General features: G+C 29.1%; 2 protein-coding genes across 2 annotated transcripts in view; one reads left to right on the top strand and one right to left on the bottom strand.

Annotated features, from left to right (window-relative positions):
• The window catches only part of LOC113378847, a 138,774-nt gene extending 130,108 nt beyond the window's left edge, over positions 1-8,666 (top strand). Inside the window, exons 11-23 of the mRNA XM_026619465.1 lie at positions 1,514-1,599; positions 2,952-2,977; positions 3,220-3,456; positions 5,834-5,886; positions 6,678-6,774; positions 6,864-6,936; positions 7,036-7,116; positions 7,214-7,302; positions 7,402-7,487; positions 7,593-7,677; positions 7,777-7,861; positions 7,962-8,050; positions 8,296-8,666. Of these exons, the coding sequence (XP_026475250.1) occupies positions 1,514-1,599; positions 2,952-2,977; positions 3,220-3,229 (122 nt within the window). The 3' untranslated portion in view covers positions 3,230-3,456; positions 5,834-5,886; positions 6,678-6,774; ... (6 more) ...; positions 7,962-8,050; positions 8,296-8,666. The remainder of the gene's footprint in view (positions 1-1,513; positions 1,600-2,951; positions 2,978-3,219; positions 3,457-5,833; positions 5,887-6,677; positions 6,775-6,863; positions 6,937-7,035; positions 7,117-7,213; positions 7,303-7,401; positions 7,488-7,592; positions 7,678-7,776; positions 7,862-7,961; positions 8,051-8,295) is intronic.
• Positions 3,324-4,658, bottom strand: LOC113375129. The gene is made up of 2 exons (XM_026615077.1): positions 4,278-4,658; positions 3,324-3,449 (listed from the first exon to the last, which is right to left on the bottom strand). Exons 1-2 carry the CDS (start codon positions 4,656-4,658, stop codon positions 3,324-3,326), a joined length of 507 nt encoding a protein of 168 aa, XP_026470862.1.
• Positions 8,667-19,410: the final 10,744 nt, after the last annotated feature.

Raw genomic sequence — 19,410 nt, 5'->3', positions numbered from 1 at the left:
TTCAAAGTTTGGAATATTGACAACTTGTCGATTATTATTTTTTTCTGAAATAAATTTGGAGAGACCACCACGGAGGATGTTCACTTAGTTTGTTAAGGTTTATAGAATGCCACTTAAAAGTTTTCGGGCCTTCAGGCTGAATTCTTAGTGAGTTTTTATTAAATATATATGAGGAATGTTTCGTAATCCGAATTTATAAATCATGTTACTTAACTATAACATAACATAAATCCTATATATAATTATATATAAATATATATATATATATATATATATATATACTTATTTATAAATATATATATATACATACATACATATATATATATATATATATATATATATAGTTTTTTGTATATTTATTCTACTTCTTATTAAACATTTGTAATAAATCACGAAGAAAATGTTAGATTGCTCAAAAGCATTATCTTCAATGATATTAGGTATTTTTGCATTATAAGAAGTTTAAATTTCATATGAGAATGCAAATCACATCATACAATGATTTATTCAAATAGACATTATTACTTCATATCTTAAAATTTATCAAATTTGTTTGTCAAATCAAAAACAATCCTGTATCAAATGAATGAAATTCATAAAATACTATAACTTTATGCACTTTTTTATGTAATTGAAAATCTAAACAAAAATGCCGTTTTGTCAAATGTAGTTATATTATGCAGGAAAATAGCAAATGTTTGTTTGTAATTAAGCTGTATTAGAAGATCAACGAATTTGTTTTGTTCATGTGTTCCACAAAAAATTAGTTGCCCAAATAAGTTTTATCTATCATTTACATAATATAGATTATAAAATTATACGTATTTTTAATCCCGCATTATAAAAAATAAAGAAAATTGATAAAAAATATTCAAAAAAGGATTTGTCCACTTTTTCAAAATGTCTTGAGTAGAAATGAATCTTTCTGTTAATACATTGATATTTCAGTTACAAATGTTCAATTACGTTTTACCAATCCATTGATATTTTATAAACTTAGAAAACATACTACGTCCAACAATACAGTTTTTATGGAGATGATTGTACTAAAGGGATTTGTTTTGAAATTTCGTCTTTAAAACGGCTATGCAGCACGATTACTTTGGTGAAAGGTTTAAAATTTTCAAAAAAACAAATCAAAATATAAAAAGAAAAAATTGAAATTCTCTTAAAATTAAAATTTTAAAACTTTTTAAAAAATAAAAAAAATTCGTTACGGAAAGTTTCAGATTTTTAACCTGATTAACTCTTGCGGCTACACCTGAATACCTTATTAATCGCCCGTGCACTTTTATGTATTTCATATCATATTAGCAAATCATCACCAGCGAATCCTGTAATTATTATATTGCATTTACCTTTTATTGTTTGATGATAATTTCAAGTTGTAAATAATGTTTTCACTATAGAACTGTAGTGTTCTTACTATTTAAGATAAAGTGATTTACTTTAAATGATTAAATTATGCAATGATAAAACTAAAATACATGTTATTGACCACATATTTTTTCAGACTGTTGGTCCGGTATTTGTGAAATCAAGAGACATCGGTTACGGGCTGGCGGCAATGTTGACTACGATTTACCTCTTCTATGTCCGGTGAGATTTTTTAGAAATATTTGCTCATACACAGGAGATTAGGGTAGAGTTAAAGATCAGCGTGTAAAAAGTCCACGAACATTATCTCAGAAATAAGTAAAATATGGAATTTTTTAACGATATAATTTTCTTATTTGAATGATACTTTTGGAGATGTTTGAGGAAAGCAATTCTTTTGCAAGTTGGTTCGGATTAGGGTTTGTCGGTTTTCAAAAACTGGTTTCGAAAACCGGTTTTTTAGTGAAAAAAGTCGGTTTTCACTGTATAAATGGAAAATGACAAATATAGCCAAATATAAAAGATAGATGATAGCGTTTTGATTCTTAAAATCATATCGGTTCAATTGCATTTGATATCTTATCAGTCTTTAGGTTTTGTATATATTAATTACGATTTTTATACCAGTGTATATATTTATTTAAATCAGTGTGACTTCTTGAAGAAAAAAAATAGTTTTAAACCCTCGAAGCAACAAAATAAAGAACAAAAAACAAAGAATTTTTATATCAGGCTTTAAAAACAATTAAGCATAATTTGGTCGCAATATGAGAGTATTTTCTATTTCAGAAAAAATTATTTTGTGAGTAAATAAAGGTCATGTCTAATTCGATAGACGTTCTCAGTTTTTTGAAATCATTTTTTATTAAACAAAAAACAATTAGAATGTTTAAATTTAATTAATTAAATTTGCTCGGAACAGTCAATAACCGAGTTTATCTTAATTGTTTTTAAAACTAAAATTGATATTAACAAGTATGTATCAACATGTATCTAATTTTTTTTTCAATTTAATGAATGTTTTTTGTTTAAAAATGTATTTTTATTTATTCGAAAACTTTCCTTTCACTATCATAAAAATATTTTTATTCTTATATGTGAAAATGATGCATGAATAACGAATAATTATTTTCAAAGTTATTTAATCAAGATAAACTATTATTTTTTAGTTCTACTAATTATAATTAAAATAATTTTGTTTACTATCTATAAAATTGAACAATAAATAAATTCAGTCAAATACTGCTCTAAATTACACTAAATTTGCGGGTAAATTATAGGATATTCGAACAAAAAATTATTTTCTATATAAAATTCGAAAACCCTAGTTCGGATGATGTTCAAGTCTAGTGTTATACTTAAACGCATGTCTTCTGATATCTTCTGTTACTTTCCTGATGGATCAGCCAATTTGGGACATACTTAGGCGCGTCTAATATTTCTTTAACAATGCTATTTTTGTAAATTGTTTGTTGGTTCGACTTGCCATTTTCAAATGTTTATCTTTATGAAATAACAATAATACATATTATAGTTATCTATGACAACTTATAACAACTATATTTTATTTTTAGGATCATGGCGGAGTTGTGGATCACAGGTGAGTTAATCTTTGGTTTTAAAAGTTCCAGCCCTAATATATTATTTTTTACAATAATAGCTTAAGGAAAGAATCTTAAGTGCAACACTACATTTCTACGTGACTATAGTTGTTTTTAAATGTTCTGTTATTAACAATTGGCGTTATTGGCTAACTATAACTAACAAACTGTATTCGCAATGATAAGTCGATCTTTCATAATGTAGATGAAACGTTCTTATATATATGTATTTGCATTTTAGAAATAAATAAAAAATTTCAAGTGGGAGAATAATAAAATATTATTCTCCAGACATGAGATCCATAGTAAAATAGGATCCCTGCGGCATCTATCACCTAAAAAAACTCACGGCTCTCCGGTCACAGGAGGTAGTTCTTTCGACCGAGTATCTTCTTCTGAGTTTTCTAGAATATGCCAGCAAACTCCATCGTCTAATAAACCGAGCCATTCAGGAAGATCCAACTCTTCATACTGTGCGGTAAGAAGGAATTAACTAAATACATCATTAATAATTAACTATAACTGATTTATTTGAACTATATATACGCACATATACAGTTGTATATATATAATATATATATTTTAAAGAGTTATTTAGAATCGGTCAGTAACACCAAGTAAAAAAAACTAAAGTAGTTTTGAATTACTTTATTTATTCATACGTTTCGGTCTTCATCGAGACCGTCATTCAGTGGAAAAAAGAATTAATTATACAATAATGCACTACACTATTATACTGTGATAAACCAAGCTATTAATAACTGGAACATTTAAACTACAGGGTCCGGCACTCGAAGTGTAACCAATTGAAAGAGCCATAATTTTAGTTTGGAAAATCAATTTTACTCGATTCAAAGTACAAAATGTGTAAAAATAATACAAAATTTAAGAACATTTACTTTTGCTCGACATGACCACCTTTTGTTTTGAATATGGCCTTTAGACGGTCCAAAAACAAATTGCATTTGGCCGAACGTGACTTGCAAGTATTTTGGTCCACTGGCGGACAACGGCTTTTTTTAGCGCCTCGAGACTGATGTACCCCTTAGTTCGGACCTTGCTCTCCGAAATGGTCCAAAGAGAATAATCCATAGGATTTGCGTCTAGTGAATTCGAGAGCCATTGTGCGGACGTTTTGAAGTTCGGAACGTTGATTTTCAGCCATTCTTGGTTCACTCGAGCTTTATGAGACGGTGCCGAGTCCTGTTGAAACGTCCATGGACTGCCACCAAAATGTTTGTCTTCCCATGGGTTCAAAACAACCTTCAGAATATTTTCCCGATAATATTGCAGATTTACCTTGACGCCAGGCTCGATGAAAACGTTTGGAGGCCGCCCATCTGCGGTTACAGCGGGCCAAACCATTATCTGTGGCGGGTGTTGCCTCCTGGTGGCCAGTCGATGGCTCAAATTTTTGTCTGAACGTTCAGTCAAGTAAACCCTATCGTTTTGAGAGTTTACGTATTGCTTAGTTGTGAAAATTTTCTCGTCGGAAAACACAATGTTCGAAAATTTACCACTTTCGGCCCGGCGAAGCATCTCCTTAGCTCTCTGAAGTCTCACTTGCTGCTGCTTCGGCGTAAGATCATGTGCCTTCTGGATCTTATAAGGCTTGACCTTGAGATCATTTTTCAGTATGCGGCAGATGCTACGGTCAGATATGTTAAGGTCCTCTGCCATTTAATTGGCACTTCGTCGGGGATTTCGCTCGAGTCGCTTTCTTACTTTTTTGACCATTTCATGTGACGTTGCAGTCTTTTGGTGACCACTTCCATGACTTTTTTCGATGCTACCAGTTTCATTGTAACGAGTTATGGTGCGATAAACGAAAACTTTATTCACTTTATGGTGTTTGAGCCCTCGAACAATCGCTGGTTGTGTTTTTCCAGCTAAATATAATGTAATCACACAGTTACGTTTGAAATACATTACTGATTTCTTTTTTTCGCGTTCACTGTCGACTAAATACTTTCGTGAGCTTATAGACAATACACCAAACAATCATTTAGCTAACTTACTAACAGTTGGTACCCGTGCATCAGCTACGCGAGCGGTTTGAAGTTGGTTACACTTCGAGTGCCGGACCCTGTAATTATTTTTTTGACAATTTTTTGGTTACAATATATAGTGTGTACAAATTGGCTAACGTCTGAATACTGACAAAATACTGACAAAAATAATATATATATATATACACACACACACACATATATATATATATATATATATACACACATATATATATATATATATATATATATACACACATATATATATATATATATATATATATATATATATACAGACGCTTTCTTTGTTCACATCAAACCTATTCAGACCAGCAAAATTCATGGATGTCAGTAATCAATATAATCATTTTGGAAAAAATATCTATTTGTTTGTTTTATAATATAATTGCTATTGCATTTATGTTCATACAAAGTATTAATTAAATTACATTATTTTGTAAATAAAGTCAATATTTTGAATGTATGGGATTAATGTTTCTTCAAGATTATTTTTATCACAAATATTTACTACAAACAAATTTTATGATTTATTTAAAGGAAACTCGCGATAACTCGAATGGGTTTTTGCTAAATTGATTCCTTTTGCCAATTGAATTTTTGTACAATTATTTAATAACTGTTTTAATTTTTATTTTACGATTTATTGTTATTTCTATTTCTATTATAGTTGATGTCATCTATCCATCAATATAGTTTTCGCATCTTTTTTTTCACAAATTGAATCAAAGTTATTGTATTTTCTTGTCTAACTATTTTTTAATATTTTTCAACAATATATTTCTTATTTTTCATATTATAATTAATTAAAGCCATTTCAAATTTCAGAACCGCTGTGGGTCTCATTGTATCAGCAAACATCATCGTCGATCTCCCTCATGGTAATTTCATTTACTATTATTATTGAAACTATTCGAAGGCAGTAGTTAAGAATATAATGACTATAATGTGGCGTATCTGCCTACAGCAGAAGTGTGTGTATGTGTAATAGGTAAACCAAAATTTTACCCTCCATCGACATTTGAGTCACTCGATGTAACTCGATAAGGACTACCGTTTAGAAGTTTTGCGCGATTATTAAAATATCTATAAAATATGTCATAATTTGATGTGCATATGGCTTATGATCATTTTTGTCCGCCAAATGTCATTTTTTTACTTTTTTTTTATTGGGTCTCTGAAACCGCTAGACCTGCCTAAATAAAAATTTCATCAACTCTTCGTTCTCTTAAAAAGGGAATCACCATTTTTGGCACTTTTTTACCCGTATCTTTAGAACGGTTAAACCTGCCCTAAACTAATCAGCACGTCTACTTATCAACAGCAATCGATTCCTTTTGAATCATTCAAATTGGTTAATCCGTCTTCTTGAAATCGTCGACGACAAATTATATCCGCACATACACACACACGCACACACATACATTTAATTTTTTTTAATCGAAAGGTTTGCCAAAATGTTCAGAAACGTTTCAAACGTGAAGATATATACATATTTTTATTGTCAATTATTTTGCGATTATGTTCCCATCGGGAAGGTAATAATAAAAATAATTAAAATAACAAAATTAAATGAAAACAACTTTATATTATAATATATATTATTCCTTTTCAAGCCAAGTGATATCCGTATAAAAAATTATCATAATTAAATATTCGTATTTTTTTTTAGCACAAATGAGGATAGAAGTCGTTATTCTGCACCCTTTCCGATAGTTAATTTCGGCACTCCCGAACGAAAACCAACAATCCCGAAACTGTTCAAACCGGTAAAGTATTTAATTTAAACCTAATTTTGATTTAGACTTAATTTTGACTATTTTTATTTTATATCAATTTTTGCATTATTCTATTACAGGCATCTTATTTCTAATAAGAGAAAACCATTGATAAAAAATATATTAAAAAAAAACGATGATATTCATTCTTTGGTAAGTTTTTTTTTAATTCTAATTAAGATTGATTATGTTAGACTTACAATTAGACTTACTTTTGACTTTTTTTATTTTATATGCATTATTCTATTTCAGGCTTTTACATGAAGTCAAAAGTAACAATGTAGAAAACTGAATCCATTTTTAACGGAAACCACCCCATATAGACGATTGTATGTAAGTTTAATTATATGCCAATCAAGTTAAGATTGATCATGATGTATATTTTGACTTAGCTTAATTTTGACTATTTTGATTTTTTATTCTATTTTAGACTTTGTACATGTAGTCAAAGGTAACAATGAAGAGTACTGATGGCATTTTTAACGGAAACCACCCCATATTTAAGACGATTCATTGTATGTAAGTTTAATTATATGCCAATCAAGTTAAGATAGATCATGATGTATATTCTACTTAGCTTAATTTTGACTATTATGATTTTTTATTATTCTATTTCAGGCTTCGAACTTGTCATCAAAGGTAACAATATGGAATATTGAAAGCATTTTTAGAGGAAACCGCATATTTAAAGTGAACCATTGTATGTAAGTTTAATTATATGCCAATCTAGTTAAGATTGCATTGATCATGATATATATTTTGACTTAGCTTAAATTTGACTATTTTGATTTTTCATTATTCTATTTCAGGCTTTGAATGTATCGTCGAAGATAACAATTAGTATATTGAATACATTGTTAAAGAAAGTCGCATATTTAAGAAGACCTATTGCATGTAAGTTTAATTATATGCCAATTTAGTTAAGATAGATCATGATGTATATTCTACTTAGCCTAATTTTGACTATTGTGATTTTTTATTATTCTATTTCAGGCTTCGAACTTGTCGTCAAAAGTAACAATATGGAATATTGAAAGCATTTTTAGAGGAAACCACATATTTAAAATGACCATTGTATGTAAGTTTAATTATATGCCAATCTAGTTAAGATTGATCATGATGAATATTTTGACTTAGCTTAATTTTGACTATTATGATTTTTTATTATTCGATTTTAGGCTTCTTACTTCCAGTCGATGGGAACTATGGAAAATGAAAAAATATACTTTATTGGGGATACAACATGTATAGGATAATGCATTCTAATGTAAGTTATTTTTATGCCATACTAATTAATTAATTAATTAAAGTAAATTATATTATCCTTTGATCGTATTTGTTATATGGATTTTAATAACATTGAATATGAAAGTAAAAACGCATGAAACAAAACCAATTTATTTCTAGATATAAACACTACAATTAAAGCTGTATTTTTATATGGTTTAATAATATAATGCATATTATTTGTTATTTTAAAAATTATACCAAACAATGTATAATTTTATGCAGGTTCTAAAGCACGCCGCAAAACGTAATAGTTTACATTCTTACATCTTTCTTACTCTGGTTCATGGCTATCATTCCGAAGAAAAAAATCATTTAGGATTCATCAAAAAAACGAAGAACAGGCATATTGCTTCGTTGAAAAGATTAACCTATTGACCCATTGCGCCATCGAAATAAAAATTGAGCAAACTAGTACTCGAATGAGCCCGTATTCGAATAAATGCAATAAAGTACATTATATGAAATGGAAATGATATGAGTGATTGGAGAAGCTAATAAACGCCCATCGAAAACGTCTACCCACAAGGATTTACCGCAAAAATAAACAAAATATAATATATTGTCGTTTTTTACTATATGAATATGAATATAAATAAGGCACATATGACAAATTATCATCTTTTTGCTGGACCGATTTCGACTAGTTTTTTGGCATGTTTGATGCGATTGGGCGTAATTTATTGTTATATTTTCATTTAAAAAATCTTTTTTATCTTATGTTACCTAGTTGTACAAGCAATTGTGTCCTCAAGAAATTTAACAAAAATTTTTTTAATAATTTTAAGTTTTATTTTATTCCTGATTCAAATTTCTATAAATATATATTGATTTAAACTGTTTCATTACATCAAAATTATTAATGAAGTACATTAGTTTTCAATGTTGAAATTTGCATTGAAGTTGATGAGTTATATTTATGGTTTTACTTTAATCAGTTAGTAACGTAGATAGTTGTTTTTTTTTCTACAATAAATTTTTTTGGGTTGAATATAATTAAAACTAGTGGGGCGCATGGCATCGTGCCTTAAGGCAAATTGCTGGAACTTCCCGTACCATTTTTGAGGAACTATATAAATTTTTGACAAAAACTTACTTTTTGTTGAAAAATTTATTTTGAAATATTTTGGAAATTCTGAACTTTTTTCAAAGCTATCGTACTGCTTTAATGCATAGAGACTAAATATCGAAGCGCGTAAGCGCCGCGTCGCTGTCTAACGCATAAGCATTGGTACGGAACCCATAGGAATGTTAACAAAATGTATACTTATTGTTAAAATGCATATGTCTAATGTCAAGTGCATATGTCTAATGTCTAATGATTATTGTTGACCGCCAAATGTTATTTTTTTTTTACTCCTTTTACTAGATCTCCGAAACCGCTAGACCTATTTTTATGAAAATTTGATCAAATCTTCATCTTGATAATGCAAGTAAAATGTTTTTGAATTATACAAATCGGACGCTCCGTTCGTTCTCTTAAAAACTGAGTTACCGTTTTTGGAACTTTTTGCCCCATATCTTCGGAACGGACCTGCCTTTGACAAAAACTGATCAGCACGTCTTCTTATCAATACGAATCGAATGTTTTTTGAATTATTCAAATTGCTTCATCCCGGTTCCCGAAATCGTCGACGAAAATTTGTATCTGAACACACAAAAATGCACGCACACACACACACATACACACACATACATCAATTTTCTCTAAGGTATGCCAATATATTCAGAAACCTTTGAGATGTAAAGATATATAAAAATTTTCATTTTCGATTTTTGTGCGATTACTGTAACTTACCCTACGGAAAGTTAATTATAAATAAATCAATTTATCATCTCCAGAACATTAACAATCGTCATTTCATTTCGAATCAAATTTCAAAGAAAAAAATAGTTGCCAAATTTCCACAAAATTGAAAAAGTGCTCCCGCATAGTCACAGTCTAAACACATTTGCAAATAATTCTGTGCGACATTTTCACTTATCTATGCTTAGCTTGGCGGCATTTTCACATTTTTCAATAATTTTCTCAAAATTGGAAAAGTGCCCCTATACATAAACAGTCTAAACGCACTTGGGTAAACATTTGTACCAGAGTGGCGCTTAGACTGTGCTTAGCTTGGGTGATTTTTTGAATTTTTAATCCAAAATTACAAAAAAAAATTTTTGAAAAAAAAAAAGAAACAAAAATTTTTTTTTCCAAAATCAATTATTTTGTTGAAACAAGCAGAAAGTTCTTTAAGTCATTTAAATAGGACACTTAGTTCTCTCAAAAACTGCCATTTTTTTAACATTTAGCTCTGTATTACCGGAACCGCTGGGCCTACCTTTGCCAAAAACTAACCAGCACATCTCCCTATCAATAGGAATCGAATGTTTTTTAAACCATTCAAATCGGTTGATCCGTTCCCTCAAAAGCTCGCTTTCTATTTTCTGCACTCTTTGCTCCATATCTCCGTAACGGCTGGACCTGCCTTTGCCAAAAACTAATCAGCACATCTCCCTATCAATAGGAATCGAATGCTTTTTAAACCATTCAAATCGGTTGATCCGTGCGCCCGAAAACGTGGACGAAAAAAAGCGGACATACAAACACACACACACACACACACACACACACACATCCATTTTTTCTGAAGTATGCCAAAATGTTCAGAAACCTTCAAAACGTCGAGAAATGTAAAAATTTTTGATTTCGATTTTTGGACGATTACTATAACTTACCCTACGGGAAGTTAATAATATGATTCAAATATCTAAAAATGTCGGCCAAAAATGTCGTATAAGCCCAATATATTACTTGTACTCCAAATATTGTAAGTATATACAGACATTGTATAACTCTAACATCTTATATTTACTTGTTTGTAATGTAATGGTTTTGGAAATATTTGTCAAGATAATGCGAAATTTTATGTCACCCATATATTTCATATTTAGAATTTTAGTTCTTTGACATTATCTTTAAAACTCAAAAGATATAGTTATTCTAATATAAAAAATCAATCTTTTATTTTTTTTAATTATTCGAATATAAACTTTCAATTCAATTCTAATAAATTGCCGCTTGATATATAAACTTTTTTTTTATTAATTTTATTCCTTATAGTCAATTAAATATGATATGAAACGTGATTAAAACCGCAACTTGTACGTTGTGTTTTTATCAAAATCAAATTCGTGTCAATATTAGTGAAATTAAAATTTGATTCATAAATATTTTTTATTGTCTATCATATTACCTGCATAAGTTTATTATGAATACCTCCGTGTCACCGGTAACATCACACCACGACGGGCTCATATATTAAAAATGACGTCTAATACTGAATATGTGAGATCATACATCTATTTTAAAATAGATTAACCAAAATTACCCATATAAATTTAAATTGAATGATAATTAGTTTTTAACATCAACTTTTTTCGCTCGAGAATATGATTTTATTTTTTTACAATTCAGAAACCAATCATTAACTAAAATATTGTTAATAGGAGGGATGATGAATGTGTTATTTTGTAATTGAAATCTAAAAGAAACATTTTGGTAATTTGGTAAAAACCTATTTACTAATTAGTGTTGTCCAGGTTAATATGAACACTGGGTCAGTCGGTTCAAAATAGTTCTAAACTTTAATGTTTTTATCTGGATATTAATTCTCGAACATTCGGTCTTTACATAATTAAAAACTACGTGTTTCCGATCACCCTCGAACTGGTTTGACGTCAACACTGGTCGCGGAGTAATGTGGCGATCAAGTCAGCTTTGACATTCGGGGATAATAAAAACGTTATGTTATGATACTTTACATATTTTTGTAATCAATATTTTATAATATAATTTTTTAAAAACTTAAAAGTACTTAATTATAAATTAGCACATGTCCACAACTTTAAATAATAAATTAATAATTAAAGTGGTTAGGTTGTTTGATAACGCTCTTGGCAATGAATGACGGGTCATTTTATGAAAAAATATAAAAGTATATTTATCTCGACTCGTTTTTAAAAGAATATTCCGCCCCAAATGAATAGCGAAATTTTTTATCTCGCAAACGTTGTTTTGACGTTTTGACTTTCAAATAATAAAGTGTTGCTTTTGTTTTCGTTTAATTGTGTTTTTTGTACGGGGCAGCGTGCGCCAACGCAGCAATGGCGTTTGGGCGGCAATTAGATTTTTGTAATTTTAATGAAATTATGTTAATATTTATGCTATTGATATAATTTAAGCACTATACTTTTTCCTCTCTTTGTTACTTTTAAACAATTTTATATATTTTGAATTATGCGAAGAGTAGGGCTGGGCCCAAAGGTCCAATTTGACTTTCAGTATTCATACTGTCTAAACTAAATGAACTACATGACAACACACAAACTATCAAGCTATGTTCAGTTAAATTCCCTGTTATCACCTATGTGTAATATGTACTAATATTTGTTTTAGAAAACTAGTCTAAAGACACCTAACCATAAATCTATTGTTATACCTCAAATATAAATAACACATATCCGTTGTTGAAAAAACGAGAAAACTATGAAAACAATGTAGTGAAAGAAACATTAATTGTGCAAAAGCTATGATAGTGGTCATAAATTTCACGAAGCACGGAAATTCTCTCATTAAGAGTAATCGTTAACAATGAATTTACTAAGTAATTAAGTGAAGGCGATAAACTCATAATTTGCTCAAAATATAATTTTTTTATCTTATTCTCGTGTTAACAAAGAATTCAATTACGTAACATATATTTCAGAGAGAAATATAAATGAGAGAAATAATATACACAAAAAAATAAGCATGGGTATATTTGGGAATGAGATTTTTTAATAAACTACAGTATTTAATTTTAATAATTATATATATATATATATATATATATATATATACAATGTGGGGGTGTGTATGAACGTATGTATTTGTTAGGTTGGTAAATAACTTTCGTAATTTTGTAATGTATTGTTTATTTTGATCAATGACATATTATCATCCTTCAAGCAACATTATCTATTCATCATCTTACTTTCATAACACTTCTGGTTTTTATGAACAAAAACAGAATCAGATACAGATTGATAACATCACATCCTAACCGGGCTCCAAAATTTTTGCCGTGTGATCAAAGATATGTGATGTCTAAATAATCACTTCTATTTGTGAATTCCTGCCGCTTTTTTAATTGCATTGTTTAATTTTGCTAGTTGTTTAATGTAGATATAAGAATTGATCATTTGTTCAGTAATAACAATCTAATAACAGTTCAAAGTAGACAAATTCTTTTTTAATCAACTTTAACTGGAGGAGTGTTATTTATCTTTGATTGAAAAATCAAGACCACGAAATTTGGAAAACCAATTTTTAACACAATATATTATTAATTATAATAAAAACCACCTTTATTTGATTCTAATAAAATAACTAATATTCTGTATAACTTTGTATTCTTCTGCGAACCATTATGTTTTATTATATCTAAATGACTAAATATTTTCATAGCAAATTAATTTTTCGCACGTCGTTTTTCTTCTGGCTTCTCGTTTGACGGCGATATTTATTACATGCGCTCGAATTTTTCGTTGCACACATAAAATACTGCGACTGGTGGCTTTTCTATTTTCAAATTTTCCCGTTTCCACGTCGTGACAACCGACAACAGGCCAAGTAATAAATTCTAAGGACCAGCGCATTTTTTTGACAAGCGCGCGGTCTACGCTCCGCTGTGGGGTCCAGTGGAAATGCGTATTAGGTGTAGACCACACTGCCCGCTATAACACTGATTATATATAATAATTTTATATATATATGCATATATAAGATGGTATAGTCTTGGATTTGTAAATATTTTGTAGAGTTTCGAACAAAGAATCTAAACAGTAATAAAAAACTAAAAAGTTTTCTAAAAAGCCATTTATTTATTCACTGCCGACGTTTCGGAACTAGGTACGTTCTATCTTTAGGACATCTGTCAAGAAACATGATCTTGATGAGATTTAAGCAAACAATATGTTTAAAAAAAAGCAGAAGACGGTACATTTTTTTATATAAAATGAATAAAATTGTGGAAAAGATAATGTACAGAAATATGACAATATAATCAAAATGAAAATGATAAAAATAAATGAATGGATTACATAACAAAATATTAGAAATGTTAGAAAATTTGAAAAATTTTTAGTTTAAAACAAAGTTTAAGAAAAAGTTTACGGAAAAGACAGAACTAATTACCAGTATGATTGATTATACACTAACATCTGTTTTTAGTGATTCAAAAAAGTTTTGATTCCTATTGATAGGAAGTCATGCTTATAAGTCTAGTCTACCAATTCCCGAGATAGGGAGCAAAAATATAGAAAATGAAAACTCTGTTTTTGCAAAAACGGGGCATCCGATTAGATCGATTCAAAAAGCCCGTATTGACAGTGTAAAGAAATTATTAGTTTTTAGGCAAGGCAATAATTTTTTTAAACCTAAATTGATTAAATGAAAATGATATAAATTAAGGCTAAAATCATCAAATTTCTCGAATATTTCATAACTGCACGAAAAGTTCCAGCAATTTGCCTTAAGGCACGATGCCATGCACCACTAGTTTATTGTTTTATTGTAATCTAGTACTTATTTATTAGTGGTTATTATTATTAGTATTTTCAGCTAGTACATTAGCTATTTACATTACATTGTAATCTAGTACGTTAGCCATTTACATTATATTGTAATCTAGTACATTAGCCATTTACTATTATACTTAACTATTAACTTCCCGTAGGGCAAGTTATAGTAATCCCCAAAAAATCGAAAATGAAAATTTTTATATATCATCACGTTTTAAAGGTTTCTGAACATTTTGGCATACTTTTAAAAAATGGATGTATGTGTGTGTGTACGGATACAAATTTTCGTCGACGATTTCGGGAACACGGATCAACCGATTTGATTAATTCAAAAATACATTCGATTCGTATTGATAGGGAGATGATTAGTGCTGATTAGTTTTTGGCAAAGGCAGGTCTAGCCGTTCCGAAGATACGGGGAAAAAGTGCCAAAAACGGTAACTCAGTTTTTAAGAGAACGGGGCATCCGATTTTAATAATACAAAAAATATTTTACTTGTATTGACAAGATGAAAAACTGGTTAAATTTTTGGGAGGGTATGTCCAGCGATTAATAATAAAGATCAATAAAAACAAGTTAAAAAAATGACATTTGGAGGTCAAAAATGTTATTCATATCATATTATCAGATATTTTATAGAGATTTTTAAAATGTGTACACATTTTGTGTTTTGTACCAAGTTTTTTAATTACGGTACGGTAAGTTCCAGCAATTTGCCTTAAGGCACGATGCCATGCACCCTACTTGTTGAAACTATAATTAGAGAAACATTTTTCTAGTTGCCATATCAACGTTGTGTTACCGCATAATTGGACCTCATGATAATAAAAATAGAATAAAACTACCGTAAAATTTGTCATCCATTGTTATTGTCTTTATTAAAACTATGAATAAACACGTTATCGTTTATAATTTTTTCTTATTAGATCTAATAAATTCAAATAAGGCCCTATATATTCTACAACCCGTCACTAATATTTAAACTTAGTGCAACTATTTACTAAACGTATTCGTATAATAAATCAACACCATTTAACTATTTTAACAATTTGGCTAATAATTTCGGATGTAATATTGTGAATTCTTTGCTATTATAGGATATTTTGCAAATATCACAATGTTCTCATCACGCATTTCCAAATTATATTGGACTTCTTATTTGATATTAAAAATAAAAAAATAATTTTGCTAAATACCTAGTAATAGATATTTCTAAAAGAACATATACCACATCAATATTTCTGTTGCTGGTAAAATGATGGTTTGAGCCCAGCCATCGTCGTTGTTTATGATGTTGGTAGCGTTCATGTTTTACCTTGTTTTATATATTTATTTTTTGCACCCCGAACGGGCTTTTCGCTCTGCCGGCTGTACATTTACATATTTCAAGACATATATCTGTAAAATTTATATGCGTCCGCTCGTCCGGACGGTTTGTATTTAACGTACAACGAGGAAACCTTTATTATTTTAGCGATATTTCACATGGTTTTTTAATTTGCGTACAACGCGATTTGACGATAAATATAACAAATTAATTAGAATATGTAACAGTACCGTAGATAAATTAATACGTATTTCGTAGTGAGGTGTTAATTGCTATTCTCTAACGATTATTGGGCGGAGGTTTAATACGAGTGGACCGCGTTCATTGAGCATTTTGAGCAATTAAAGTATAAAGTATTGTTAATTTACTATTGGGTGAGTCGCACAAAAATCGAAAATGAATATTTTTATATATCTTTACGTTTCAAAGGCTTCTGAACATTTTGGCATACCGTAAAGAATTGTTAACTTCCCACAAAAAATGCCATTTGGTAGTTAAAGATTTTAATAATAATGTACAATTTTGTTTACATTTTTATGGGTTCCGTACTAAGATTTATAATATTTAACCATTAGACTAATACGCAGCGCGATTGCATTAAAAAAAAATCAAAAAAAATTAATTTAATTTAAAAATTTGCTTTATTTGACCAAAATACATACATTGATTTTTACATAAAGATACAAATTGTATACATCTGTTCTATTGTTTGCATATATATATTTGTTTCAATTGACTTATATAAGTATGAAAAGAGCTATTAAAAACATACAAAAACAAAACAAAAACAAAACAAAAACAAAACAAAAACAAAACATTCAAAGTTTTCAAAATATAGACAAAAATCAAGTTTTCCAGAAAAGTCAAATTTATTCAAAAATTAAAAATTCTCAAAACCTAATTTCTTTCAAAGCTTTCAAAAAATTTTGAAGCTTTTAAAAATTTGTAACTGCGGTACGAAAAGTTCCAGCAACTTGCCTTAAACTACGACGCCAGACACCACTATTTTTTTTGATATAGGATTGATTTTAAAATTCAAAAACTGTTCAAAAATATCAGATAGAATTCGTTTTTATGGTTTATGACAGAAGGTAGGGCAGGATATTCTTTTGTAATTCATTGTTGAAAAAATGAAAATGAGACAATGATAGAGAATATGCATGATAAAATATCTTTAATGATATAAGCCTCTAAAATGTGGTTCCTTAAAGTTTGGAGTAATCACAATTTGTGAAGTTGCTAAATGTCTATTCTTATTAGTTAAATGGATTAATTGCACATATTCGAACATGCCTTTTTATTTAGGATTTTTAAATCTTTTTTTATTTATAAGTGTGCATGTACTATTCTTACTATGAAAGCTAAATTAGTTAGATTATAAATATGAAATTCATTAAATTTATTATTAGACATCTTTTTCAAGCAGGTTTGCTAATTTTTTATGATAACCAGTTGCTAAGTTTATCAAACAAAAACATTTTATCGTAAACTCCGTGCTCCATTGAGCTCATTCAATATGATATTATTCTTTATTATTTTAGGCTATATTAATTTCTGATTATTTTTATATTTTGGCGGTTTGTAGGTTTTGAATTAAAAAACTATTGACTATATCACGTTTAGGAAATACTTTTGATAGTTTTATATTATAGATGTACGTAATATATGAAAAGGTAACTACATACCAGAAAATCACATTAGTCATAAAATATACAAAGCTTATAGTCAATAATCCTTTCCGAAATTTCGGTACAATTACCCAAGCCATGATAAGCTTGCAATTTGTTCATATTTATTAAAGAAGTTTATTTATAAAGTTTCATAATACGCCCTATTTCACTAGATGTCTGATATTTTTTTGCCTACCGAATCTTAAAGAATTTGCCTAAAATCAATGAACCTGAAATAGTTGATATCTCTTATTTGCAATAAGCTTTAGAACATCACGTTTTAACTTTTTGGCCACAGATAATTTTTTGTGAATATTATTCCTTATCACTCCACAGAGTCATGTAATAATTAGTAACGGTATCTCATTAATTAATTACTTTTAATGATAACTAAAATGTTTACAAATTCATAATCATTCGGTGGCTTTTGCGAACTTACGAACACATATTCATGCGTATTATATGATTAATAATATAATTATCATGTTATGAATTTAGAGCACTGAAGTGCAAAAAAATGCATCTGGAATTGCGTGCCCGTGCAAAAATAGTTTTTTCTTTCAAAGGATTGTTTTGAAAACAACGCTACAAGGAAAATATGATTTTGACGTCTGTATTTCTGCGGTTAGCAATTAAATCTAAATCAGATGGCGTGTTTTCTTGCGAAAACAATCCATTGAAATTAATAATTAATCAATAACAATCGTAAACTTGCGTTAACTTCAATTTAATTGCAGGATATGTGATCATAATTGCATAATTATGTCATATAAAGAATTGAAGTTCATAAATATTTTGATTTTTCTTTATTATGAAAACTACTTACATATTTTTATTACAGTTAATGAATTAACTACAACAAAGTTTCAATTGGATTGTTATTAAGATGAAAATCATAATAAAATAATTTAAAAGGGTAACAGCCGATTGAATTCACGAGCAAAACTATTTACTCAAATTGCTTTGCATTCAAAATGCAAAAAACGGTATTTAAGTTACAGAAAAGTCAAGCTATACTTAGATGCACTTAATTTTCGGAATATAAATAAGTTTTGAAAATTACAATATACAGACTTTTTATCACATTTTTAATAAGATAATGTAATTTATGATCTTTTTGTAAATATCAGAGCAATATTGTCCGTTTTTATATTTGTTTAGTCTATTTAACACTAAAATCGGTTTGTCATTATAATTAGCATTTAGAAATAAACCTTTATTAGAGAAATGAAGTAATTGGTGATTAATAAATTCTATAATATTCGTTCACACAGTGGATTATGTTAAACAACGCCTAAACAAATACTGTTTTTGCAACTTCACTCATCATGTAATTGTCTTTGAAGAACTTCATGTAATTAAAATTAACATACATTCATTGACTGCTTGTATTTTTTTAACTTTTTCGCTGGCGATATAATCTCATTCTTTAAACTGCTGTAATATTTTTGCATTTCGCGACGTTTCAAAGGTTTCTGAATATTATTTTGGCATACCTTAGAAAAATGGATGTATGTGTGTGTGTGTGTGTGAGTGTGTGCGGATACAAATTTTCGTCGTCGATTTCGGGAACACCGAGCAACCGATTTGAATAAATCAAGAAACATTCGATTCGTATTGATAAGGAAACGTGCTGATTAGTTTTTGGCGAAGGCAGGTCTAGCCGTTCCGAAGATACGGGGCAAAAAGTGCCAAAAACGGTAACACGGTTTTTAAGAGAACGGAGCGTCCGA

This window comes from Ctenocephalides felis, unplaced genomic scaffold, assembly GCF_003426905.1.
Source record: "Ctenocephalides felis isolate EL2017-DRISC unplaced genomic scaffold, ASM342690v1 CF-g0.4_SCAFFOLD_01886, whole genome shotgun sequence".
In the NCBI taxonomy this organism is placed as follows: Eukaryota; Metazoa; Arthropoda; class Insecta; order Siphonaptera; family Pulicidae; genus Ctenocephalides; species Ctenocephalides felis.
This window is presented reverse-complemented; position numbering and strand designations above follow the sequence as displayed.